Source organism: Nyctibius grandis, chromosome 1, assembly GCF_013368605.1.
Source record: "Nyctibius grandis isolate bNycGra1 chromosome 1, bNycGra1.pri, whole genome shotgun sequence".
Classification (NCBI taxonomy): domain Eukaryota; kingdom Metazoa; phylum Chordata; class Aves; order Nyctibiiformes; family Nyctibiidae; genus Nyctibius; species Nyctibius grandis.
This window is the reverse complement of record NC_090658.1, coordinates 54,612,151-54,638,980: the sequence shown is the minus strand read 5'-3', so window position 1 is coordinate 54,638,980 and position 26,830 is coordinate 54,612,151. Positions and strand designations below refer to the sequence as shown.

The window sequence follows — 26,830 nt, the reverse complement described above, 5'->3', positions numbered from 1 at the left end:
TTGTGTGTGCTACCATTGTCAGAGGCAGCATAACAGACAAGAATGGACTTTGCGTCTTACTCGTTTCAATCCGAGAGATGCTTGAAGCTGTTGAATCAGGATAGTATTACCTGTGGTATAAAGCTGACTCTGACAAAAGGCGAAGACTGATAGAATTATCTCTGACTCATGACGGTCATTACTATGTTATTTGGTAAGTGTGTAGAGTAGGAAGAAGAGAAATAATTACAGTATAACTTCTGTAGCACCAATTACCTCAAGAGTAAATCTAAGTATAACTGCAGCAAATCAACATTATTCAGGGTTATACTGTATTTCAGTGATTCAGATTGTGGATGCTTTCTAAATACAGCAATTTTAAAATTGATTTTTATTCATATTACTGATGGATTCTTAAAATGTTTAACCATTTGTTAACATTATTATTGCTCAGACTACAGGATTGTTACAGTAAACAGGGAAAAGCCCTTCTTTTGGTATAGTCAGTTTAACTTGTTAGAACTAAGCTCAAAGTCGATGCATACTGGGAACCAGCATTGGATATCAATAAAGGATAGGGTATGACAAGGTGTTTTGGTTTTTTTTTTTTTGAATGGATGTAATTAGTCAGTCATAAGGTCTCTGAGAAAAATCTTCCTGCTATCTTGAGTCAGGGAAGAGAGCTTACAGTAACGCGCAGGCAGTGACTGTAATTAAGTGTGTTCATAACCACTTCTGTTCGTACTGCATTCAGACAAGCCCTGTTGACTTACTTCACCGCAAAATGTTGGCCCACTTATTTGGGGAGGGTGGGAGGTGGGAAGGCAAATTAATTTAATATTAATTCAAACACGTTACTTGTCTCTTTTATACCTTTTTGCCCTTGGGCAGCTGCCTAATTTTTCTGCTTATTACCTAGAGAGTGGGGGACAGTGGTAACAGCTTTTTCCTATGGCCATTCTCCCTGCATGCATCAGCCAGCAGGAGATGCTGTAATCCATAGTGTGGTTTCCCTGCCCCCATCTTTTCTGAGACCCAGCCTATTAAATTGGAACAAAGCCTCGCTCAGTTCAAGAATCAGGAATTTCAAAAGCCGTGTGTTTCACTGCCCTATTTGGCAGACCCGGGCTGAATAATCTTTACTTGTGGTACAATAGAAAATTTTAATTGCTCTCCTGTCGGTTACCACTTGCCCCCCATCCCCGCTGCCGGTGTTTCCTTCCTTGCGCTTAGGACAGTAACATTAATAGTTTGATTGTTTGAAAATACTATAAGAATATAATTTGAATTACTACACCCTTCACTAAAGGGCTGTCATTCTCTCTCTCTTTTTTTTTTCCCTCTGATATGAATTGCCCTGTATTTCATGCATTGCTGTTCCACCCTTGGTTTTCTGAAATGCGGGGAGGTTGGTTTCCAGTGCCAGTGGTGTGCTCCATTCATTAATAGTACAGCTGACACCAAAGAGCAGGGATTCTCCCCAGGCCCTCTTAGCCTTGCCAAAACACAAGATGCACTTGAAAGAGCCTTGTTAGAGGCTCTCTTTCCCATGCGTAGAGGAGTCTGCAGGACAGTTGGAAAGGAATGCTGTATTGTAACAGATAGGGAATAATGTAACGCAGAGCTTCATTCTGCCACATACACCTATGACGAGTGGTACATGAGTACAGTTGTAATGTCATTAAAATGAATTATGCTAATCAGTGAGAGAAACACTTCACCATGAGGAAATGTATCTGGCTTGCAGATGCAAACGTCGGCAATGTGCTTCTCAAAACTATTTAACTAAAACCTGGAAACAGTTAACATCTAGGAATTTGCCTAAGTAGCTATTCTAGTATCAAGACAGACCTCCTGGGAGAATTAAATTTTTGTGCTCTCGTTACTTATGACAAATATTTCCCACTAATTTCAGCAAGCAATGTCGTCACCAGCTAATGCGTAATATATCTTTCACCAAAGTAGCCGTTGGATGCTCCTTTGATTTCCTTGTAAGTAATCACAGACCAAACCCAGACATGGGATTACTGTTTCCTGCAGTTTACCTGGGGGGGCTGACACATTTTAGACTTACACAGCCTTTGCAGTTCATGCTCTTGCAGTTAATTATGTGAAGTGGCAAAAACATTTATGACCTCTGTTAATTTTCTTTAAAATGTTGGAGGCCTTTATTTGTAACCTCAGGATATGATGCAGATTATCACATCTGAGCTTCACACAGTTTTCTATAAACAGCCTCTGCAAGGATTAGAGATTTGCAAAACTTTCTTAATGAAACCCAAAACCTTCAAAACTCCAGTTGCAAAGCCCCAAACTTAGATCGCTTCACTCATGGCCATGAACTTTTAAGTGAATCTGGAATACATTTCAAGGAAGTCACTGTCGTGTTTCACTTGATGTGGGTTGGTATGTTGTTGAAATTGGAGAACACTAGGTGGTTTTATCTGAAGCTTAGAATTTTCCATAGGGTTTTGCATCAGAGTTTTGGGGCTGAAGTAAATCAAGGGTAAGAACCCAGCTACAACACACCAGTAATCTAGTTTACATGGCTGCTAGGGAGTAGAAAAGCTGTGTACGGTCCCTAGTACAAAGGTGGAGAAAATTGGAAAAGGGTATTTGGCTAGGTGGCTCATTAAAATGAGCCAGACATCAAAGGCAGTAGATGTTTAGTCTCACTATGATTTCAGTGTGTGATTGATCTGTGTTGAATCCAGATTAACTGGCCATTGACGGTATGGTCTTGAGTAAGGGGCATCTTTTCTTGGCTTAAAGAGCATGCTATTGTGGCATGCCTTTGCTACTGCTTTCCACCACTGGATAGCAGTGCTTCTAAGTAGTGTAGGTTTTGGTGCGTGTTTTCTTGAGCTCTGAGAGAATTGTCCAAATTCTGGATTTGTTCCAAGGTTTGGGATTAGATATGGTTGACTGTAAGAGGAGTGCCAATTTACTTGAGCATCTTCAAGTCTATTTCTTAGGAAAGGAGGTCTGAGCCCAGACTAGGAGCAGAAGTTGGAAGTCACGCTACAATGCTTCGTAAAGCCGCAGTGTGGCTAATTCTAGACCAGTCTGAGATTTCTGAATTAAACATCACTTGCCTTTCCAATTCTTAGTGACGTTCTTTTTTATAGCACTGAAACCAAGAGGAAAGAAAAAAAAATAAGTTCACTAATTTAAAAAACATTTAAGCAAGGTTTATTTTTCTGTCGAATTAGCCCTTTATAAAGGGAAATTCTCAGAGGGGCTTTTTGTCAAAAGAATAAAAAGTGAAAAGAAAAAGAGCCTGGTAAAGGGCTTAAGTTATATTTCCTATAGACACAGCCTCCACTCCAGCGGTCATGTTTGAGGGTCAGTCTTCGTCCTGGCTTTGCAGAGATTCTCTGTATTTTTTTTCTTTCACTGAAATTCCATAGACAGTAATTAAGGAACTGGAGGCCAGCAAGAGGTCAGCAAGCCTTCGTCAGTGAAAACAGGGATTGTTTGCCATGTACAACACTCCCTTTTTTCCTTGTGGTGAATAGAGGATTTGCTTAGAGCTGATGACTTATGCCTTTCTTGCAAGTTATGCAGCTAGCGAGTAACTGGAGGAATCAATCAGTGAGCAGAAAACAGCTAATTGAGTCCAGCATCGCGCTTTTTTCTTCTTTACATATTCAGCGCTGGAATCGGAGCCAGTTTGGTGTCTGATAATGTAACTCCAGAGAAGAGGCATTTTGTGCGCAGGATTCAGAGCGAATACAATAAGAAGGGTCTGATCCTGAATTTTAGGGTTACGAAGCTGACAGCAGTTGAGGACTCAGGGGGAATTACTCGAAACTGAGCTTTAGGCCTATAAATGCCGAAGCTGGTAAGTCACCGAGCATGTAGCGTGATTTGGAGAGGATGTGCCTCTTGTTTAAGAGAGGGAGAAAGAGAAAAGGCTTTTGTGGTTATTCTTAGGCACAGCACAGCATGCATAGCTTTTCTCGGTTCTCTTCTTCCTTTCCTTGGGCTTTTAAGTTATTTTCTGTTCTATTTTCCTGTGTCTGACTTTATCCAGGCATCTTTAATAAAACTTTAAAAAAAGTTACAGTGGTTGTTGTTTTTGGCGGATGTAAAGCCTGTTAGAGAGAAGAAAGGACACGTGTAGCCACGTCTCCTAAAGGGAACAGCAAAATCTCTTTGCATTTACTATAGAGCTCATAGTGCTGAAGTGAGCTAGCCAGGGCTAGGGGATGTGATGTGATATGCCCACGAGTCTGAATGTGTATTTTTGCCCTACTTTGCTGAACAAGAATTATCTGATAGCCAAAAATATTTGCAGCTTGGGCTTAATCAGGTATTAAGAGATTTCCTCGTTTCTTAGATGGGAGTTTTCCTAGAGATTTCAGTTTGGGGCTGAAGTATTACTGGGCATAAAGTGAATTGTAAAATTTTAACATCTCTCTAAATGGCTTCACACAGCTCATGTAAAAGTCACGTATGTTTTTGTTCATGGAGCTGAAACAGATTAATCAGTTATGATAGCTTTAGCTGGTTATTGTCCTAGTGTTTCGTAAACATTTTTATTAGGACCTGGCTAGCAGGCTTTGCCTATCTTGTGTTTTTTAAGGGCTGCTGGTATAACTCTGAAGTGTTGCCAAACATAGTCCTGCCGAAAGCTAGCTGCTTACTTCTGGCTTACATTTTGCCAATTAATTCCAAATACCCTAATAAATGTTAGTTTTCTCTGTGTGTGTTTCCGTGTGTGAATCACTAATTCAAAGGGGGAGGTTAGGATTGTTATTTCTATGGCGTGTGAAATGGGCTGGATGTTAGAGAGCGGCAGAGGAAGGCGTGTGCCTTGCCTCCAGAGCAGGCAGCAGCAAAGAGCCTGCGTGAGAAAAGTGGAAGAGAAAGCAAAGAGGGCGCCGGGAGCAGAACTATAGAGAGCTTCTTGAATATCACAGTACACATGCTAATTTCCTATTTGTTCCTGAGTGTAAGGCTTTTTACTTTGATCTTACGTACGATATGATGCAAAGCATGGCCTTTAGAGGTGCATGAGTGGGAAAAGTATTCCAAGCAGAACGAAGGCTAGATAGAGGTGGCAGAAGGAATTGATCTCTCCTGGATTTGGTAGCATCTTCATAGATTTGTGGCCACGTTTGTCAGTGGCGATGAGCTGGGTGGTGGGGATGGGCCTTGGCCTCTTCATAGTTTTCCAGCCATGTGGTACGTGGTGGCTGCAGTCCTGTGCATGCAGTCTTTGGTATTTCCAGATGCTGTTAATTTAGTCCGTTTCCCTGTAGTCCTTCACGTGTGTGTGCAGCCAAGCTCTCCAAGCTGGCGGGTTTCCGCACCGTGAGAGCATTGCAGATGTGTCGGGGAAGTGCTTGCTCCAAGCGGCGTGGGGAAGGGCAGCTCCACCCGGCCAGCCCCGCCGAGGGGCCCCACAGGCTTCGCCGGCTCCCCGGCAGCCCAGCCGAGCCCCGCGCGCTCTCTTTCAAGCGAGCGCGATTTTTGTGCATCGGCTTTGGCCAGTTTGTTATGGTTTAAGGCTGTGGAGCCAGCTGTCTGCAATCTGATGTAATGTTGCCCTGGAAACCAGAAATGAAACACTTAAGCATTCAGCACAGCATTACTACATACAGCATTAGCCAAAATAATTAAAAGTTGAGCCATATGGGCTTTCGGATGGAAAAATTCGGAGCGGAGGAGATGGAAGTTAAGTTGTTCCTATTTGCAGTACTGCAAATCCATTTGTTTTCCCCTTGGAGCGCGGCGAGAGGCCTGCTCCGGCGGGGAGATGGAGGAGCCCCGGCTGTTTTACCGGGGCTTGGCCTAACGTGACGGCCATGTGCTGGGGGCCGGGAGGTGTTGGCGGAGGGGGTGTAGCATGGCCTTCTCCTGTGATGGGGAGCCGCCAGCCTGGCATCTTGCAGATGCATCATTACCTCTTTAACAGACCAGGTCTACCCTTTTGCAGTGCTGCAGCACACTGAAACGCTCGTCAAGGGGGAAGAGGGCGAGAAGGGGGCTGGCAGCCAGCTACGTGAAAGCCCTATGCCAATACCTGGCTGCTAGAGCTGTCCAGGAAGCCATTTGCCCGGCCCGCTATGCGCTGGGGAGATTGGGGTGATTTTCCCATCTGAAGTCAGGGACAGCCACCAAAAAAAGCAATTCTGTCACTGTGGAAGCGGAGAGGGTAGAGTGGATTGGGGAAGTCAAAGCGTTGAAGTTCAGTGATTTCCAAATATGTCGCTTATGGGCTGAATGCTTTACATTTCTGTTTTCTGTTTAATATTAGCTGTAAAAGAAAACATGGCTTGAGCTGGAAAACTAAGCTCTGTTTCCCATGTGCCAAAATGGAAACTTTTGATAATTTCAAGGCCTATTTTTAAAAATTGTTTCAAAAATGGGAAGCGAATCAAAAGTAACCCTTTTTCAAAACTGTTTCATTTTCAAGGAATCAGCATTATTTGACAAGAAAGTTTCCTGAGAGGCACCACTGGCATAGTCACAGACGTTTTTAGGCCTTTTTGCATAAACTTATTAGGCATCCTTTTCCTTTACAGAAGATTTTCCACGCCACTGCTACCCAAAATGATAGGAAATAGGCTGCTGGAGAAGGACTGACTTTTAGTCAAGCCATTATCCAGCAGCTCCTGTTGTTAAGCACGAGCTGTTCTTGCCACACTCAGCCAAGCATCGGCACTAGGGAGGGTCTGTTGCTGCCTGTGGAGGACCGTGGCTCAAAGGGTGCCAGGAGTCCTGAAGCGACGTGGAAGATCAGCTGGCACTTGATTACGATGGGACTTCATTTATTTTGAAGTGTGGTGGGGACCCCCTGTACCACCCACGCGGGTTTGATGTCGGTACCTTGCATTTCGGCCCTCGCTTTCGCAGTGGTAGTTGTGAATGCAAGTGTCAGACATTGTAAAAGCTTTTGTGTTGTTGTTGAATCTCAGTAACTCTGAGGGGGACAGTTCTTTATCAGATACCTGTGCTGAAAAAGTAAGACTGGTTGTTTTGTTCGTTGGTGAAATCCTAGGAGGGAAGACCAGGTATGAACCGTTCTCCAAGTCTTACAGAGCTCAGACTTTGACAAACAGTAGTCTTGCAAACCAAGGGTGTATAAAAAGTAATGTAGGAAAGCAATGACTTAGAGTAATTGCATTTAAAATAAATGCAAAGTATGTGTGATGGTTGCTTGCCAGGGTGCACTGAATAGCCTAAGTCGTCTTGAGTGAACTTCTTGATTACGGTCAATAATCCATTCTTCCTCTTATCTAAATATATCTGTCTTGTTGTTTGACATGTCACTAAGTTGTCCCAGCCATAATCTCTGAATTAATACTCATCTTGCTGCTTAATTTATCTTGATATGAACAAGTCTGATACTCTTCTTTACTGCCCTGTTTTTCTTGAAGGAAGATTATTGATTACCTAGCAAGTCTGTACCCATAATAAACACATTCCTGCGGCTCTCAGATGGCAGAATGGCAATTTCTACTGCCCTATGTGGTCCATTTGGTATTCCTTCTTGTTTTGGAGTAACATGAAGTTTGTGGGAAATTGGTAATTGACAGTGTCCTTGCAGAAAGCAGCTGAAGTTTGCTCTGGTGTGGTTCTGCTGGCCTTGTGAGGTGCATGCCTGTGAGGTAGGCTTTCAAAGCTGTCCCAGCTCCTTCAGGCACTATTTCTGCCTTTGAAAGTGTACCCGTGCATCTGCAACTGCTAATTGGTGTCCTGCCCCATGGCATCTACCGTTATTACCACATCCTGATATTTAAGTGTATTAGAAAAGCAGAAAGCGTTTTTATATTTGGCCTGTCTTTAATTCAGCCTCCAGATAAGCAGACAGCATTTTTGCTAGGGAAGAGGAGAGAGTGCCTTTTTTTTTTTTTTGGTCCTTTTTTTAGCTTGTTTTTGTTGCAGGATTTTTCTTTTTTTTTAAAGTTTCATTAAGGGGAAAGAGAAAAAAGGATGAGCGCGCTGTGGAAACCCAGATAGCTGCGCTGACAGGAAGTTGTATGAGGGTTTTTAGAGCCGACCATTAGGAATGCAGCGAATTGGCTGGGACTGCGGGTAAAAACAGAGTAATGTATATGATCCATACCCCGCTCCAGCTGGAGCCCGCACAGGAATGTGCAGCGGCGTGTAGTGCCAGGGCTGTCCTGGCCAAGCCGGAGAGCCCTGCCGGTCTCCTCTCCTCTTCCCTTCCCCCCGCCGCCTTCCACATTCTGAACTGATTAAAACAGAGGAAGTAGCACATTGAACGTTGGATCTGACTTGAAAATCGAAGTCGTCTTCATGTTCACAAGGAATGGATTGTTTCAGCTTGTTGTGTCACTGCTGCTGGAGAGAGGGGGATTTTTTTTGTCTCTGTAATGTTTGATACTTGAGGGAAAACAGCTGGAACTGAGCATACTGGATGAGATGCAAAACGAAACGGGATGCTGGGGAATATGGACTGCACTGTATATCTGAAAAGGTCAGAGTTTTCCCTTGGTCAGTGCTGGAGGAATGCTGTGTCCGTCTTAATTCCAGCCTCGAGAGCCTTCAGGAGGAGTGTAGGGAGCAGGGAGGAGGAGGAAAGGAATATTTTGTAGCTGTGGCAGTTCATGAGTGAGGCAGATGAGGTCTTCTCGTTCCTTTTCCTTCCTGTCCCTTTCTTGTGCTGCTGTTTTTGATTTTCTGGGAAGACCGGGGGGGAAAAAAAAAAAAAGAGAAGTCGTCAATGACAGAGCTTCAGTTCGGAGAAGCTGTTTATAACCAGGTTTAAACAGCAAGTTCTGAGATGCCAGACAGATCGGTGACTGACCCAAACCACAGGAGCGTAACTGGTATGGTAAGAAGAGCCCTGGGAAAGAGCCCTGCCTGAAACGTACTGAGAGAGGACGTGGAAGTAGTTATTACACAATGCATGGGAAGAAGAACAAGGGCAGGAATGCATTTCAATGCCTCGGATCTTACGTTGAACAGATTTAGAAATCAAAATGGTATGTCACGCTTTCAGAAAAAGGAAAGAAAAAGAAAAAAGAAAAAGAAAAAAGAAAACCCTCAGTAATTTAAATGTTTCTGTCTGACCTGGGCTGAAAATATAACACCAGTTACAGAGCTGCATTGACACAGCGCAGCAGCTGAGCTGGGTTAACTTGACTTGAAGGAGCAAGCCGTGGAACTACTACTTTATTAATATTCCCTTTGTTTCTTTGCCAGTCAAGAGAACAATCCGATGATGAAACAGAGGAGTCGGTGAAGTTTAAGCGGTTGCACAAGCTGGTGAATTCTACTCGCAGAGTCAGGAAGAAACTCATAAGAGTGGAAGAAATGAAAAAACCCAGCACAGAAGGTAAAAAGCGACATGCATGTGGTTAAAACTGCATGTGTGAATACATGTTTCTGTTGAGAGGAGACAGAAAGTGGAGGGCTGGGGGAGGGAAGGGTGGAGTGTTCTTAAGAGACGGTGGGAAAGACTGCCTTGTCTATGGTGCATGCCTTACCCAAGTCATTGCATTTTGAGACTGTGGAAGGAGGAAAGTGACAGCCTAGGATGTGGTTACTGCCGGTCTCCTGGTATTCCCAGAGTAGCACTGAAGAGCCCCTCATCAAGATGTTAGAACTCGGTTTATGTTTTATGCCCCATGCTGGGGAGGGAATGAAACTAGGAGCAATCCCAGCTGGGGAGGGAATGAAACTAGGAGCAATCCCAGCTGGCTGCCCCACAGGCTCAGCAAGGAGGTAAGCAGAGCCACCACCACGTTGCTCCCTCCTCCGAGGCCTGGGACAGCACACAGATGAAGCTCTCGCTTGTTTTGGGAGGGTAACGGCTGGTTGGTGGTGCAGTTGCGCCACATGGCATCATCCTGTGGCAAAAGTACAGAAACTCTATCAGACATTCTTGTGGGATAGCAACTGCCTCATGCAATATTAACTCCTACTTCGGGGGGAGCCTGCTTGCAGTTTGGCTTCTGAATGAGCCCAGCTGCCAAGAGAGAGGGTGAGAGGGGGAGAGAAGGGAGGAGGAGGAGGGTGGGGAAACTGGAAGCAGAGTTCAGCCCCTGGGAACACCATGCCGCAGAATTAACTCCGGATGACCTGTACCCATGTGTGAGCACGCAGATTAACAGAGCCTGAGCCTTCAGGAGCCTCTGTGCACAGCCCTGCTTGAGTCCTCACTGGAATTGTGGGCACCCCTCTATGTTAGTGGCCTTCCCAGCATCGAGTGCTGACTCCCCTCAGCTTTGCAGTGAGCTGAGCCATATTGTGATTCCTTCCTAGTGTATTTAAGGAGAATGTGTGCATCTTCTTGGGTATGTGGCAGGAAGCTGTTGGCAGACTTATGATCTAGCCTGCCTCTCTCCTGCGTGATGATGGTGTTACTGGCTGGCATGAAATTCACGGCCAGTCTAGAGCTCTGGACCAGGCAGCTCTCTTGGTCTGAAAACGTTTTGTCACCTCATATAGGATGAACATTGTGCTGGGTTACCTTGGAAGCAAAAATGTGGTTTATGTGATGGGGCAAACAAAACAGGGCTATTTTTCCTGTACTCTGGGGAAAGAAGGACCCCAAGGGGCCTGTCCTACCCCCTCCCTCCCTGGGGGCCTGGGAAAAGCTGCAGGGAGCAATCAGCCAGAGGCTCCAGAGGCGGGAGCAGCTGCTGGAGCAGGCAGCCGGGGGGCCACTTGCCATGCAGATGCCTTCCTGCAGTTTGACCAGACTTCTTCAGCATGTTAACTGTCTGTTTTGCTCTCTAATCCCTCTTATAGTGCTTCACCTCCTTGTTTCCTTTTCTCCTTCAGTCTTTCATATAAGTGCCCAGTTCCTTCCAGTTTTTTTCCCCCAGAGTTTTCCACCCCTGGCCCCCACAGAAGAATCACTGAATTAACAATTGTCTCAAAAAAAAATTTCCTCTGCTTCCTTTTGTCTCCATATCCTGCCTGTCTTCTCTGTTTTAACTCCAGGCTTTTCTGAATAAATTATCTATAACTCTGAGTTTGTACTTTATCTAGCATTCTGGAGTTCCTTTGTAGATTGGCTCTTGGGAAATTCTGTAGCAAAAACAATTATTGCTAAATAGCAACATGGATTACTTCTGCATAACTTCTACGTAAGCAGAAGGCCCCTTAAGTACCTAAGTCTACATTAGGAGTAGATATCTATGACCTTTCTTTCAGTAAATTCTCCCCACACCCAAGTTTTCATGCGGCAAATTAAAAGTGCTTCATAAATGCTGTCCATCTCCATATCTCATAATGTAGGTCTGTATCCCCATTTGGATATGTCAGAGGGTTCTGCAACATCACAAAAAATACTATGGTTAGATTTGGTATTGCTGTCTGTCCTTCCAAGTAACCTGCAGCTGACTGCGTTAGTTCTTGAGCTGTTTGCTGCAGTTATTTCAATCTGTTATGAATGTGAAGTAATATGAAATCCTTGACGGCTAGGTTTTGGGGAGTTGCCTATAAAATTTGTTTGAGTAACATCAGTAAAACTTCAATAAATTGATCAGTGTTCAACAGCCTTTAACAAAGTGTAAGAGTAGGCTTGGTTTGAAAACTGGACGTGCAGTTGCCCAGAAGAAACATTCCTCATAATCCTCCTTAAGAATTTCTTCACAAAGAACAGCTTTGCCAAATTTCCCTTATTTGTTCCTGTATTTTTTAAAGTACACTAGTCCCAGATCCTTTCCCACATTTCTGCTGTTGACTCTGTTATCACACTAAATATACATCCGGATTATCTGATACTCACTAGAATGTGCCAGTATCTGAATCCATGTGTATTTTGTGTTAGTCTGCTCCTAGTGAGCTAAATAACTGAAGCTTCCTAAATCCTGGGCACCATTCTTATATAGCATTTAAAAACAAATCAAATCTGCATCTGTGTCATTATGGCTTTGTGTCATGGACTCACTCCAAATAACATCTGTTACAATGTTGACACACAATGCATATTTTACAAGCTGTTTAAAAACATATTTACTCAGTGGACTGAAATTGTTTATCAGCACATATTCAGTCCCAGGAGAATGTCTATTTTCTGTTCAAATTGAGAAGTAGAGGGGAAAAAGAGCAAGTTGGACAGTCCAGTGAAAGTGGTGTAAAAGTCAGACTCCAGTCTACACACCTACCCCCGAAAAGTTCTCAAGAGTGAAAGTTGTGTGTCAGATGCGATCCTCTATCCCTTCCCTGTCACAGTGAGTTTTATCTTGGTAAAATAGCATCTTAGGTTTCAGCAAATATATGTCAAATATGTTTTGCCAACAGAGTGAACTGAAGCTGAGACAGGAAGCCTGCACACAGCAACTAATCTTCTTTCATCTTGAAATGTGTCCCCTGTTATTGAGTTTAGTAAATCATAGGTGTTTTGGTAATGGTTCAGATTTAGCTCTGCTATAAGACTGTGGAAGGCAAGTTTGGGTCAGGCAAGAAATTTATTTTTGCAAGAAATAAATACAGTCACATTTCTGTGTGAGTTTCTAATACATACCTGTGAATGCTGTGAAATTTGTCAGGCAGGACTGAGGAGGATGTGAACTCTAGTTTTACTCTTTCCTTGTTACTGCATCTAATACCTGAGCCTATACCTTGTTCAGCAGAAAACACCAGAAAAAAGTTTCTTAAATGATAAATGTGAAAAGGAATTGCAATTTCAGGTCCTTTATTCCCTTCTCTCCACTCCAAAAAGGCAACCTGGCTGTTTGCCCATCTCCAGTACTTACGTTGCAAAAAGCCGTCTTCCCTTTCTGTGAAATATGTATTTGGTGAAAAGCAAGTGTTTTGTCATTAACAGGACGCTGTTGAAATTGGCACACCCGCAATTTGACCTACTTTTTTTTCTTTGCATCTGTTAAGCAAATTCCGTGTGATTAAAATCGGTACCTTTTCCCCCATCAAAAATCCAAAACTTTTAATTTCATCCTGGAGCTCAGCTCCATAACTTTCTGGGAAAAATACTGCTTTCTGCAGTAGCGGCAGCACTGGGTATTGGAAAACTGGACCTGAGAGATACTTGTTTGGTTTTTAATACCGGGGTATACTTCTGACCTATTGTAATCTCACTAGAGCTGAGCATTATATGCAAGTATTGGAAGAACAACATGAGAAACAGATCCCAGTTCCAGCTTTTAAAGGGTTCTTAGTGAGAGCATCTGTGGTCTTTCTCAGCTGCAGATGAAAGAGAGAAACTTAAAATAATGATGAGTTTACTTACAGGTTGCTGTCGTCTGTCTACTGTTAACTCATCCCAGAACTCTTACTTCACGAATGGAAGGAACTGCTTCAGATTTATCCACTCGCAGATATGTTCTGGGCTGCTTATATCAGGAAGAGTTTTCTTCCATTTTAAGTGGGTGATATCTTAAATAAAGACAATAAGGCTCTACAGGGAAACATCTTGGAGAATTATGAGTGATGATACGCATTGTGCTGCTTTTGTCCCCTGTAGGTGTCGAAGAGCACTCACTTGACAACTCTCCTATACTGGATGACAGATCGGCACTTTACTCTGGAGTTCACAAGAAGCAATTCTACTTTGACGGCTCCTGTGAAAAGCAACCAGAGGACGACTCGGACTCACTTACTACTTCTCCCTCATCCAGCAGTCTTGATACATGGGGAGCTAACCGGAAGCTGGTGAAGACCTTCAGCAAAACTGATAGCCGTGGCCTTATCAAGCCTCCCAAGAAACTTGGGACATTTTTCTCTTACCCAGAAGAGGAGAAGACCCAGAAAGTTTGCCGCTCCTTGACAGATGGGGAAATGAAGAAGAGCCTCAGCTCACTGAGCCATGGGGTAAGTACAGAAAGCATTTGCTTTTATGACAGCAACAGGCACAAGCACCATCTTCTGGTGTCCCTGGAGGAGATTCAAAGTGTAAGGAAGCAGATCCGATTGAAGAAAACGGATACTAACTATTCCTGTTCCAGAGCTTTTCTTTGCCAGCGCCCTGCTAGGAAAGGAGCATCTCCTGCACCTTGCGACCTACAATTACTGCGGCACAAAACAAAAGGGGGTGGAGGTTGTGGCTTCCCAAACAGAAGGCTACGAGGGCGCACTTCTGTCAGCGAGTTCAATATTACCTATGTGGTGGAGAGAAGCCTGTACAGTCACCTCAACCTCTCACAGCTGGTGCGTCCCGTTACTGACAGGACCCTGAGCAAGGCCGACAAGCAGGACCTGAGGAGATGCCTGCTGGAGGAGGATGAGGAGGCCAAGAGGAAGTGGGCTGCCACAGTGGATCGCTGTACTAAAAGGGTTCTCTTGAGAATCCACCAAAAGTCTGTGAGTCAAAGAGTTGCCATGAAGGTGGTCTTCCAGTTTCTGTGAGGTTGCAGTCAACACATTCTGCTTTATACTTTTAACTAAAATTCAGTGCTTCTGCTTTCCTTGCCATTAGAAACTCTTAAGCACTGTAATTCAGCTGTAAGGGAAGAGTTTGATATAATCCCGTCAGAGAAGAGTTTTGTTTAGTCTGCAGTTTCTATGTGTACAGAATAACTCAATGAGAGAGAGCAAATATGACAAAATGCTGCTTTTTAAATTCACCTAGTGCAGAAATTGAGTTCACTAGTGAACAGAGGAGCTTTGAGATGCTATAAACATGTTCTTTGTGATGCTCTGGGAGTCAGTATTCTCTTAAAGGGATACTGAGAGATTAACAAAATTTTCAGAGGATTAGAGCATCCTTAGTCAACTGTGCTCTATTTCTCTCCTGCTGTCATTGCCTCATATTGGCCCTCCCCTTCTCAGTTTGCATCTCATCAATTCACCCACTCAGCTCTGTATTCTCCGTTACACACACAGCTGCAGAAAGACAGGGAGTTTTGCATTATGTAGGCACTGCCCTCCTCCTTACTGCTTACCACCACCAGAACTGCCCCTTCTGCTCTGTCTGTGGCCACTGCTCCTTCTTTCTAGCATGGGGTGAAGGTGGCACCTTCCTTCAGAGTGCTGTGGAAAGGGAACAAGGGGTGGCCAAAAAAAGGAAATTGTGTTGTGCAATGGGGAATTAAGTGATTTGAGCACTCCAAAGAGATCCAAAGCTACTTCCTGATTATATGACCCAGTTTTGACAGTTCCCTTAACCATGATGCTGAGTTTCCTAGGAACTTGCCTTTGGGGCCAGCCAGATCTCCAAAGCCAAGCCAGTTAGTTGGTTGTCTAGTTGACAATATAGATGCATTCCCTACTTCAGTGGGTGGAAACAGCAGTGCACCCATAACGTTAAGCAAGATATTCCAGAGAACAATACAATAGAAACGGTTTTTCCTCTTGAACTGCAGATTTTGAGAGGTCTCTGCTTCATTTGTTCAGGTGTGAAGTATTCTCAATATAAAAGTCTCACAGCCTTAGTCTCCTCAAATAACCTGTGGGAGGTGACCAAGCCTTCGTGGTTCACTTTTTGCTCTTTGGCCACAAAAAAGATAGGTTTTTTCTACCCAATACTGTGAATGTTCTATCTTGGCAGCTTCACTATTTCTTCTGCATTGACTGCTTGCCCTGCCACTCACAGGGTACTGTTTGTTTTCACAGACATTGTACTCAAAAGACATTGTTTTCCCATAAGGATATTACAATGATAAGAGGAACCTTACTTGTCCTTGTGTGGGTTGAACAATAGGGATATATCAGGTGAAAGAGCATACTTGTATGTGCCTAAACATGCCCCATAACTAAAAATACCCTCTAAAACTGTCTTTGTAAATACAGATGCCAGAAACAAGCTTTTCAGTTCTTCTAATAAGTAGTCTTGCTATAGTAATTTCATTATGAAAACCATCTGGACTGACTTTTGCTAATTTGCAGATAGAAACGGAGAAGAAATGGATAGCATTTTGTTGTTGTTGAGGAACTCCTCAGTCAGCTGCTCCTCCAGGCTCGTTTCAATGGGATAAATAATGGAGACATGCTGTTCTTACTAGCTTTTTCAACACACTTCTTCCTGAAACTGTAAAAGCTGGCAAACTTCAACTAATGCCACTCCTTCTTTACTAGAAACACTTGATGTTTGTTTGCTGCAACCTCAGGGAAATTGCAATGCCTGTGTATTCAGTGGAATTGGTCACTCTGTCTTGCTTTGCCATTCATTTTTATCATTTATATTTGTTTCAGTGACCTGGACATGCATGAAATTTTCAAATTGCATCGGTTTTTCTTTTCTCCCAAAATGATAATACTTTTGATTGCATGGCCATTCCATTGAATATCCCTCTCCTCATCCACAGACCTTTTGTTTGGTACAGTATTGCCAGGGTCGCTACTGGAACCTGAAGGTGGAAGTTAAATGTGTAATATATGGGGAGGTCCATAATGAAACAATAAGCATCCTTAATATGGTACATTTATTCAGAAGCTTTTAATCAACAGACATTTTGCTCTATGAGAAGACTGCTTTAGGAGGAGCTCTGGCTGGCTTGACAGACAAGTTTGCTCAGAGCAGTTCCGGATGTCTTCTTTCTGTTGCTGGGATTACTGTACACTGTAGGATTAGTTAGAATGGACTCTTCGCAGGATGGCATTACTCATAGCTAAACATGCTGTGCTTTAAAAACTGATCTTATTACTTGTGGTTGGTCTCAAATGCTTTCCAAAAACAATCTTTAAAAGCTATGCCATAGTCACATTGCCTTCTGGAAAAAAAAAAACACTTAAAAAAATTCTACATTAGAGCACTCTTTTTAGCCTAGACAAAGCTGGCTTTGAGTTCTGGTAGAGCTGTTGTGGGTAAAAAAACTGTCATCCAAGCACTATAGGTACACAGCACCCAACATAAAAGCTAGAAAAGAAAACTTATTAAAAGCTATTAATATATATGCTGATTAGCAGTGAACAGGGCAGGAGGAATGTTTATTGTACTAGAACTAATTGATATAATTGTTTATTAGTGGCATTGCTTCTTCCTAATAGAGTGTCAAAGCAGACGGTAGTTCTCAGGTGGTGGATCTTCAATGACTCCCAAGTACACACTCAGTGTACTGACTGGGCAATCCTTTGTAGGTCTGATCTGATGCTTAGCTGAGTCTTAAGGTGTCCTTGAAGTTACTCTGTGGGGTAGTAAAGGCTCTAAGAACTTCAGTTCGCAAGTGGTTGATCTTCTGCCTCCTGTTTATCTCAATGCTAACTCTGAAGTGAATACTTAGAATAGACATCTGCCTGTATCGCAACCCACACTCAGAGCGCAGAGTTGAAGTTGTGCAAGTAAATTGTAACTGCCATACCTTCATTTCCCTGGTGTGCCCTGTGAAGCTTCTGGCAGGTCCAGGTACTTGAGTACTGTGCAGCTCGTTGTTCAGTGGTCAAATAAAAGGTCAAAGGTTTTACCATTTGGCTTGCAAAGCAAAAGCTGGGTTCTCTGTCAGCCCCCTAAGTGGCTGGTCTTTTTTCAAGTGATACCAAAGCTTTAGCAGAGATTCATCTGCTACAGTTATTAAACAATGGTTGGCCGTGGAAATGCAACTGTACTGAGTTTGATTGCCCTCTGCTCTTGGGAGGGAAGCAGTATCATAGTGCTGATTTTCTTTTTTTTTAATTCAGGATGATGATGATAAACTGCATCTGTGCATTCAGCCAAAACTGAGTCACTCCAATAGGTGATTGTGGCACTGTAAACATAGTGTACTTTCTCCCAGAAGTAGCAGAGCTGCCACATATCACCACAGGTGTGATGGTAAATATCTAATCTGGAATCAGGGCTTGCTGTGTCTCTGGAGACACAATGCTTATGGGTAGCTGGGCTGTTTTTTCCCTCCTCTTGCCAAGGGCTTGCCCTACAAGGCCTCTAGCATTTCCCTGTATTTCAGTGGTAGTGGAGTCTATGCAGCTATTCCCAGAAGGTAGGTTATTCAATGCCTTAAAAGACTGGTGGTTCTCTGTTTCAGTGCTACTGTGGACTTATTTACGAAGGCAGATGAGAGTGCTGAGGTGGAGTTGCTAGCACCCTGGAAAACTTGATGCGTAAGATCAACAGTTTACTCAGACCAAAAAGTCTTTTTTTCTTTTCAAAAAGAAAAGTAGGCAATAGATGACTCAACAGCAGCAGATCGTAGGCCAGGAGTTGTCTCTGGAAAAGAAAAATGACTCAAATTGCTTTATAACAGATGTCTTGATTTATAATTTCCCATCCTTTTGTTTGTTTGTTTGTTTCCATTTTTGCAGACGTTTGTGTTTTCACTGGTGTTCTCCAAATCACAGATGTTTTGAGTGAGCTAATCATTGTGATAGAACTGTATCCATCCTTTTTTTTTGTAGAGAACCTGTAGCTTTGGAGGATTTGACTTGACAAATCGTTCCCTTCATATTGGAAACAGTTCTGACCAAATGGTGAGTTTAAGACAAGAAGGCACAGACCTGGAATAACATAAAATGAAATGTGCAATAGAGTTATAATAGACTGAAGTGTAATTTAGCTCTGTAATAACAGTTTGAGGATCCAAAAAAGGAGAGTATCTTCGTTAACCTCAAACTTCCTTAGCTTTGAGAATAACATACACGCCCATATCCATGTGTGTATAACTATTTGTATACCATATGTGTAAAGAGGCAGGAACAAGTGATCAAAGCGCAGATCTGGGGGTACATCTGTGGGCTATTCTTACATCTGACTTCCTCAGAGCATCACCCCAGGCAAAACGTATGATTACTATACTTTCTTGGTAAAAATATTTACTGTTTGGAATGATGAGGCAAACTTTCATTCGCTGAAGATCTGCAAGTTATTTGGAAGTCATGATGTAAGAGGTTTATTATTTGTTTTCTCATTGTATCTAAGAGCTCTGGAGTAGACCAGGATCCCATTGTGCTGGGTGCTGCGCAATTGATCTCAGAGCGCTTTGTGTTTTTTAAAAAAAACACCTCCCCTGAGAATTAATTCCATTTTTTACTCATGTTGATCCCAGTGTTACTGTTGGTCAGCCTGCGGCCAAGAATAACAGAACAGAAATGAGCCAGAACATTATATCAAATGAAATTGCCAACATATTTTTTCCTTTTGCCTATATATATTTTTCTTTTCTGTTTCAACATTGGCTCTGATATCTTCTGTGTTCACTTAAATCAAGTCTAAATTATGAAACGTTTTATGTGCCAACATTTTATTATTTTTTATGTCAGCTTGTTTTTTTGGAGTTGTTTTTGTTTTTCTGATTTTTTTTTTAACATCATAAATTACCCCTAAATTGGCCAAAACTGTGGGTGGTTATTTTATTCATCAAATTTCAACTCAGTAAAAAAGTTAACTTCCAAACTTAGTGTTTATCTTTAAACATAGATACTTTGGCATATTTTGTTCAGATTGATTTTGATATAGGAAAGTGTGAAATCTAGATGTTAAGTTTTTCCTTACTAGCATCAGTAGTGGGAGAGATGCAGTGCACCAGAATAATGTATCCAGATCAAGGTTTTTTTCTTTAAAACATTTAAGTCTATTAAATGGAAGGGGTTTTTCCAAAAAGATAAGGCAAAGAGCTGTCCTTCTGCTGAAAGACCAAAAGTTACCAAAGAAATTGTAATCACAAACAACTTGTAAAAGAAAAAATATGTAATTGTCAGAAATGAAGTATCAGCTGAATTTCAGAGAAACTTTTTGGAAGAATATTAGTAAAGTAGCAAACATACATAAATTTAGGGAAAAAAGATAAATCTTTTATGTAGAATATAGCGTACAGCTATTTTAGGGTTTGTTATCTTATGTACCTAAATTGTCCTCAGAAGGATTATTGAACCAAGTCAGAGACCAAATTCAGTAGTCAATCTATTTGGCTAAACAGATTTTGGTCCATTTTGCATTATGATTTTTGGTCCACCCTTGCCAATGGAGGGTGCTGGTAGTAGCTCTAATAGAGCTGCCTTGCTGGGCTTCCTGACACACTGTAGAACGAAAGACCATGTCTAACGTGCTGCCCAGGCAGTCTGAATAAGGGCAGAGTCATGCAGGTAGGTTTGGCGAAATGTCAGCTGATCCACGTTCATTCTTTATGTGTGCTTGTGGCATAAGTAAATGCTAGGTATCTTAAGCTGGTTTAGAAAAGGTTAAATGCATTCAAAGCAGCTGGCCTTCATCATCCACTATATATGGACCAGCTAATTTAGTTTGGCAGTACCCTGTTGTGTGTCTTAAGAATAGGTGTGCAAGTGTAACCTTCTACCATGGTTGATGGATTTAGTAGCTTTTTTTTGCCTTTTTTTTTTTTATAAATCATCCACAGTAAAACCACAGAGATCGTCATCAAGAGAGGTTAAATGAATGCCTGTCGGAAAAGAAAAAGTAAATTTGGGCAGCCAAATGTAGGTATCCATATATATAGACACACAGATATATATTTGGCTAGGATCTCAGAGGTACCTTTACTCCTGTTAAACTGTATGTAGTATTGACCTACATGAGCCACAGCTGCTGTTGTCTGTCCTGTCAGGAGGGCTGAGCCTGAAACCATGGAATTTTCTTATCAGATCAAATACTTACCTGAAACTCAAACGGATAAAGGCATCCTAACAGACCCTGACACATCTGCACACAGTACCTGCAGAAAAGGTTACAAATCAGGCCTTAGGAGTAAAGTACGGTGGACTGCTACAATGGTTTGTACAAGGTCTCAACAGTGAATTTAGAGCAGTAAACGGGACACCATGCTGCTGTCCTGTGTCTGCCTGGATACCTCTGCAATGACTGCTGACTGAGGAAAAAAATTACTCTTGTATTTTAGAGGCTTAATCCCTGTTTTATTTTGCAGGGCAAAGAAGGAGACTTTGTTTATAAAGAAGTGATCAAATCACCCTCTGCCTCCCGTATATCTCTGGGCAAAAAGGTGAAGTCTGTAAAAGAAACCATGAAGAAACGAATGTCTAAAAAATACAGCAGCTCTCTGTCTGAGCAGGTATGTAAGGTCTGCAACGGAATCCACTTAATAGTGTAGAAGTGATAATCAATATTGATTCCCATGATTCAAGGCATCTCTGGAGAAATTTCTAACAAGACTATGTGGTATGGCTTAATCCTATGTTCTTATAAAATCCCTCACTGTGAAATGGCTTCTTATAGATGCCAAACCATGAAAATGCGTTTTCAGATTTTCATTCAAGTAGCTCATCAGCAGAAGCCTGTGGTTGATGGCATTACACATCTTGCTCTATATTTCCATTTCTTTATCTATCATCATTATTTATTAAGGGAGCCGGTCTTTGACACAAGGTCACAGTAATGTATTTAATCTGCAATTTACACCTTAGTTTAAATTCTTCGTATAACTTCACATACACGGTTCCTCTCTGCTATTACAGATCATTTCTCCATTATAGCTTGCCCTCTGCAGCAGCCCATTAAAACAGATGCACAATGTAGTCAGAAAGGGGCATTCCACAGAAGATTTTCCTATTATTCTTTCATTACAGATTTTTATAGCTTATTCTTAAAGGCAAACCTTAAGTACATTAGTTGTAAATTAGGCTTTGAATTTCAGTGGCCTAGGAGCAATTGTTGTCTTTTTCCCTTTTGGTATGCTTTGGTTTCCTTGCTTTGGTGAAGTATCAAAAACTCTTCAGCATTTGTTTAAAACCAATCTTGCCTCTTGAAACATGTAGGTAATAGCTTAGAAAGCCGCCGGGAAAGCAGAGCTCTCTCTGGCTAACATCGCCCCCACGTGGCGTCGTACCGGCCGCTGCATCGCCGGGGTTGCTTGCAGCTATAGAGAAATGGAAATGAAAGGGAGTCATGCCCCATCAGGTCTGCCTTTTGGTATTAATGCAAAGCAGTAGTGCCTGTAAAAGGAGCAGTTCATAATATTCAAAGTAACAACCCCAAACTGCAAAATCTGGAGACAGCACAGGGAGGCAGAAAAGTGACCAGTTTTATGCAATGATTTGCAACATTAGAATCCCTTTCCTGTAGGACTATTAGCCATGCTTATTCATAACCAGGGGCAGTGCCTGGTTATGAATTTATTTAATTAAATAAAAATTATTTAATTTAAATTTACAGTTAAAACATTTTAAGGTCTAACATGATTTTATAAGAAGATGCTTTGGTGTCTGACTGGCCTTACAGCGCCCCTCTGCAAGGTCTGCCTAAGAAAGGGATACTTTGAGAAATTGGTTTACAGTGAGTTAGCAACGCTTCTGCTCTCTAGCTCTCTCCAAGATTGACTTGACCTCTGAAGTCGTATGCTGGGGTGACTTTTTTTTCTGATGATTCTGCAGCATGAAACTAGTAGCTTTCATCTAAAAGTTTTATGACCACACATCCGCACAAAAGCTCTTCTTGTATGCAAGTTACAGTTCTTTTGTTTTCAAACTTTTTGGCACAGTCGTTTTAGAATATTTGTACCTTTCTGGCATCATGACTCAAACTATGTGCTGATACCTCTTTCTGCATTCAAAAAAACCAAGCAAAAGCTGTTCTGGCCACAAGTATCTGCTGCTTTGCTTTAACTGTGCTTCACGGAGGCTGAGAGAATTTCAATTTAGGAAAGACCCTTTTTGATTTCCTGTAATCCTTGACTGAATGAAAAGAGAAATTGCCCCACCTATTGCACATGTAGCAAAATGATTTTATATTTGTGCATTTATGTTTATGAGTATTTATACTACACACAGACTGCATTTTCTGGTTCTTTTTTTTCTAAAAGGTAAATGAGGAAAGATATCAATAATTCACTGAACAAAATGTACATTGCTGTGTGTCTCACTCGCACTGTCTGATCTGTTTGTGTTCATCTTTGTACAAAATCCTGATTCAGAAAGCTGAATTTGGTGTTAGCTGTTTGGCAAGTACTGCTGGCAAAAATATCATGTGTCATTAAAACCTTTGAATTGGGAGTTTTGTGTAATGTTTCTTTCTACTTACAATGCTAGCTTTTTCAGACTGGACTATTTGCTCCTGTCCCCGCTATCATGCCTAATAAAGTGGGGTTTCTGCCACAGCTGAGTACCATGAAATAAGTAGAAAAACATAGAAGGTTTCATCCTGTCTGGTAAAGAGCAGGAAAACAGAATCTCTTTCCTTGGAGTTGAGCAAGCAGCTCCTGTCAGTGCCTATGTTCATATACCAAACTGAAATGGTTCAATCCCTTTCAGGAGTCCTGCCCTGGGGTCATGCCAGGTTCTCCGCAGTCGCCGCCACCAGACACTGACTCCCTGGACAAACCCAAGCTGAAAGCTGGTGGCTCAGTAGAGAGCCTGAGGAGTTCCTTAAGCGGTCAGAGCTCAATGAGTAAGTTCGGTTGTAATTGCATTGCTCCATTTCTGTGGCTTCAAGGAGCAGAGATCTCCACAGTAAGCAGAATCAGAGAAAGTCAAAGCAGAAGCAGTGGTTAAAAAGTAGAAAGGCTGATGGATTAGTCATGAAGGGTGTACAAAGAACCGTAAGCTCTTTGGTGTAGAGACAGTCTTTTTTGCTTTGTGTTTAAACAGAGCCCTGAAAAAGTGAAATCCTGCTTTCTGGCTGGGTCCTACTATTATAATACAAATGATTGGAGTGAGAATTACAATCCTTGGACAGTAGTAAATAGGCTCATCTTTACACTAGATTTCTCCTGGGCACTCCTGATGGGCTTCCCACCCCCCACTCCAGAGACACTTGGAGGTTCTCTCATTAACTAGTTAGAGGAATATTATTTAAAACTTGTGTGGTTAAGATTGTCTCTACACAAAACAGAGCTTAAGTGGGACACAGGTGGTGTGAACTTGCTTCACTATGAATTACTGACCAATAGAAACCAAGAACATACTGGGAAAAAAAAATGAAGAGAAAGCTTCATTTTTAAATAACTGAAAGTGTGTTCTGCAAAATCATCTGCTTTTTTTTTTTTGTAATATCAATACAAAGTGTTGCCATAAAACCAAATTTCTGGACATTAGGGGGATTCTAGAAGCCTCATGCAGGATTCAGAGGTTATTTTTCTCACACCACTATGCTTTTTTGTGGGCCAAACATCCCAGGAAGATGACATCTCCTGTGATGTACCATAGATCAGACACCAGTTAAACAGCTTCTCAGTTAAATATGAACTGAATTTGGGAAAACAGGAGTGCAAAAACTAACTCTCCCATCACATGTGTATATAAGAAATAGCAGCATTTAAGGACTTTTAACTTTGATTACCATGTTTTGTAGAAAGCAGACCCATTTTCTGTCTTGCCTCTGTTTGTTTCTAAACCTTCTTCATTAAATGATTCTTTTTTGTGGATTGATACTATGTCTCTCACACAGGTGGTCAGACGGTGAGCACAACAGATTCCTCAACCAGCAACAGGGAGAGTGTGAAATCAGAAGATGGTGATGATGAAGAGCCTCCTTACAGAGGACCTTTTTGTGGAAGAGCCAGGGTTCACACTGATTTTACTCCAAGTCCTTATGATACAGACTCTCTGAAGCTCAAGGTACCAGCTGTATCTGTTTTTAAGGGGTCAAACATTTATTTTGGCAAAATTCTTAATCAAGAGCTCTTTGCACAAACTATACAATTCTTAATGAGTTCACATGTGTTTTTGAAGCCCTTTAACCTGTCTTATTCTGATACATCTAAGATTTGCTTAAATTATAGCAAAATGTTACAGAACATAAGTAACTATTAGTATTTCTCCACATCCAGGGAAAGACACTTGCATCTTTAGTTTCTGGAAAAATAAAAATGTGCCACATATTCATTTCCATTTTGCAAGGATTTTGTTTGAAAGATTGGAAAAATACTTTGGCTGCCACAATGAATTAATCCATCAATGGAAAAATTTTCAAAATCCTTGGAAGAAATGTAGATGCACCTACACATAGTGTCTCTTAAAGGCATTTTAGTTAATATAACTTGTTTTGAACTAATATTGAATTACTTTGCTGACTGTGAGTTGTCACCCCTCTTTAATTTTTCTAGATATCAGCTTTTTAGTTGTGCTGTATTCGATTCAAACTATCTGACTTCTTACATTCATTACTTAAAATTCCGAGGGCAGCTAATTCCTATTAAAGCAGATGTATGTAAGGTAATCTCTTTAAGGGTACAAAAACAGTTGTGCATCCATTTCTTTGTTATGGCCAGGAGCACATTAGGAAAAACAATGGTGTTGCATAGTTCCTTTTACATATGCCTCCTTTCCTCAGGAGATCTGATGTGAGATTGTGCCTGTATACACTGAGCATGTTCTTATTTGCACCAATTTCAGATAGCTGCACAGCTTAGAGACATTTGTACAAAACACCAGTGATGTGCTACTGGGGTGTAAGCAGGTTTGTGAATCTGGACAGTTGGAGTCCATTCCAGGTTCTTTTTTTGACTTGCTCTGTGGTCTTAGGCATGTCACTTAATTCCCTTTTCTTCCATTTGTAAAACAAGTATAATGAGACATTTCTGCAAGAGCTGTGGTTAAACTTTTGACAACTAAAGAGTGTTGTCCATTCTGTGTACATGAACATCTAAGAGAAAGTGGGTGTGTTTGCTTCGGTATCCATCAGAAAGTATGCCTAAATGGCTTTCTTGTCTCTTTGGTCTGCAGAAAGGTGACATCATTGATATAATCAGCAAACCCCCCATGGGCACTTGGATGGGCCTGTTGAACAACAAAGTTGGCACTTTCAAATTTATCTATGTGGATGTGTTAAATGAAGAGGAAGAGAAGCCGAAGCGGCCCACCAGGAGACGCCGGAAAAGCAGACCACCTCAGCCCAAGTCAGTTGAGGATCTCTTGGATCGCATCAACTTAAAGGTCCAAATTCTCTCTTTCTGTTTACCCTTCAGTTTTGCTTGTGGAAAGGGGGCCACACCTTTGGAGTTGTTAGTTTTGAAAGCTGCACACCAGATTCATAATCCTAAGGATCGTGATGCCACTTAGCAGAATCAGGTCTTAGCTGCATAGTGAAAATAGCTGAGGCCAGGCAGAACTGCCTGTCAGGCTTGATGAAGTGCTGCAGGCTGCAAGGTGTACGCACTGGGGACTGTAAATTGTTGCATAGTGTGGCTACTAGCTAACACTTCAAAAACAAGCAAAAACTGTAAAATAACAATAGTAACCCTGTCTTTAAAGAGGAAGGTTTTTTCCACATTTCTGTTCAGAATTGCTAAGGATAAACTGGTGTGGCTGTCATTCACCCTTTGTACTTCTCTCTTCGTACAGAGCTGTGCCGTATTGTGCGTCCAGGTAGCGTGGTACCCAGGCCATTTAATACAGTGCATTCCAAATACAAAAATATGTGCAGCATTCTAGTTCTGGCACAGCTACCACCCTGAACTCTGAGCAATGTTTATACAAGCTATAATCCTATAATTTTGCTGTTATACAGTGGTTTGTATTTGATAAACTACTGTGGTTTTTTGCTGGTTGTGAAAATCTCTTCTAGTATCTTTACTGACAAAATAAGTTGAATAAATATGTTGTCTTACAGCTCTTCTCTTTTTTTTCTTTTCTTTTTTTTTTTTTCTTTTTATGCAGGAGCACATGCCCACTTTTCTGTTCAACGGTTATGAAGATCTGGATACCTTTAAGCTTTTAGAAGAAGAAGATTTGGATGAACTGAACATCCGAGATCCTGAGCACAGAGCTGTTCTCCTCACAGCAGTGGAACTTCTACAGGAGTATGATAGTACGTGGGATGTTTGAGGTTTTCAGTTTTACTAGAGCTCTGCCAAGAACCTTGTGAACCCCTTAAACCAGAAAACTGGTTCCAGGGTTTTGATCCTTTTTGTTTTTTAGCTAATCTAGTTATTTCCAAGGTAATCCTGTGTAACAACATGTAGATTGTTGAGGAGTGACTTAGGACTTGCATTTGCTCTGCCAGAATTCTTTTGTTCATGTAAGTCCTGCTACCCAACTTACTCAAGGGATGTCAAGTGTACAATACATACCTTTTAGAATACTGATGTTCAGGAATAATTCTTGAGATAACCTACTCAAAATAAGAAGCTGA

The 26,830-nt window shown here is 41.8% G+C and overlaps 1 protein-coding gene across 5 annotated transcripts in view; it reads left to right on the top strand.

The window, feature by feature from the left end:
* The window catches only part of SASH1 (SAM and SH3 domain containing 1), a 126,360-nt gene that overhangs the window by 84,049 nt on the left and 15,481 nt on the right, over positions 1-26,830 (top strand). For 2 of the 5 annotated variants that reach the window (XM_068405303.1, XM_068405292.1), the window contains exons 9-16: positions 9,160-9,292; positions 13,391-13,737; positions 18,193-18,264; positions 20,673-20,816; positions 23,011-23,146; positions 24,146-24,315; positions 25,423-25,632; positions 26,356-26,506. In XM_068405303.1, coding sequence (XP_068261404.1) covers positions 9,160-9,292; positions 13,391-13,737; positions 18,193-18,264; positions 20,673-20,816; positions 23,011-23,146; positions 24,146-24,315; positions 25,423-25,632; positions 26,356-26,506 — 1,363 coding nt within the window. Of the gene's footprint in view, positions 1-3,771; positions 3,824-8,342; positions 8,432-8,506; positions 8,940-9,159; positions 9,293-13,390; positions 13,738-18,192; positions 18,265-20,672; positions 20,817-23,010; positions 23,147-24,145; positions 24,316-25,422; positions 25,633-26,355; positions 26,507-26,830 lie in introns of those variants that run through there. The other 3 variants (XM_068405320.1, XM_068405311.1, XM_068405327.1) reach the window with 3 other exon arrangements.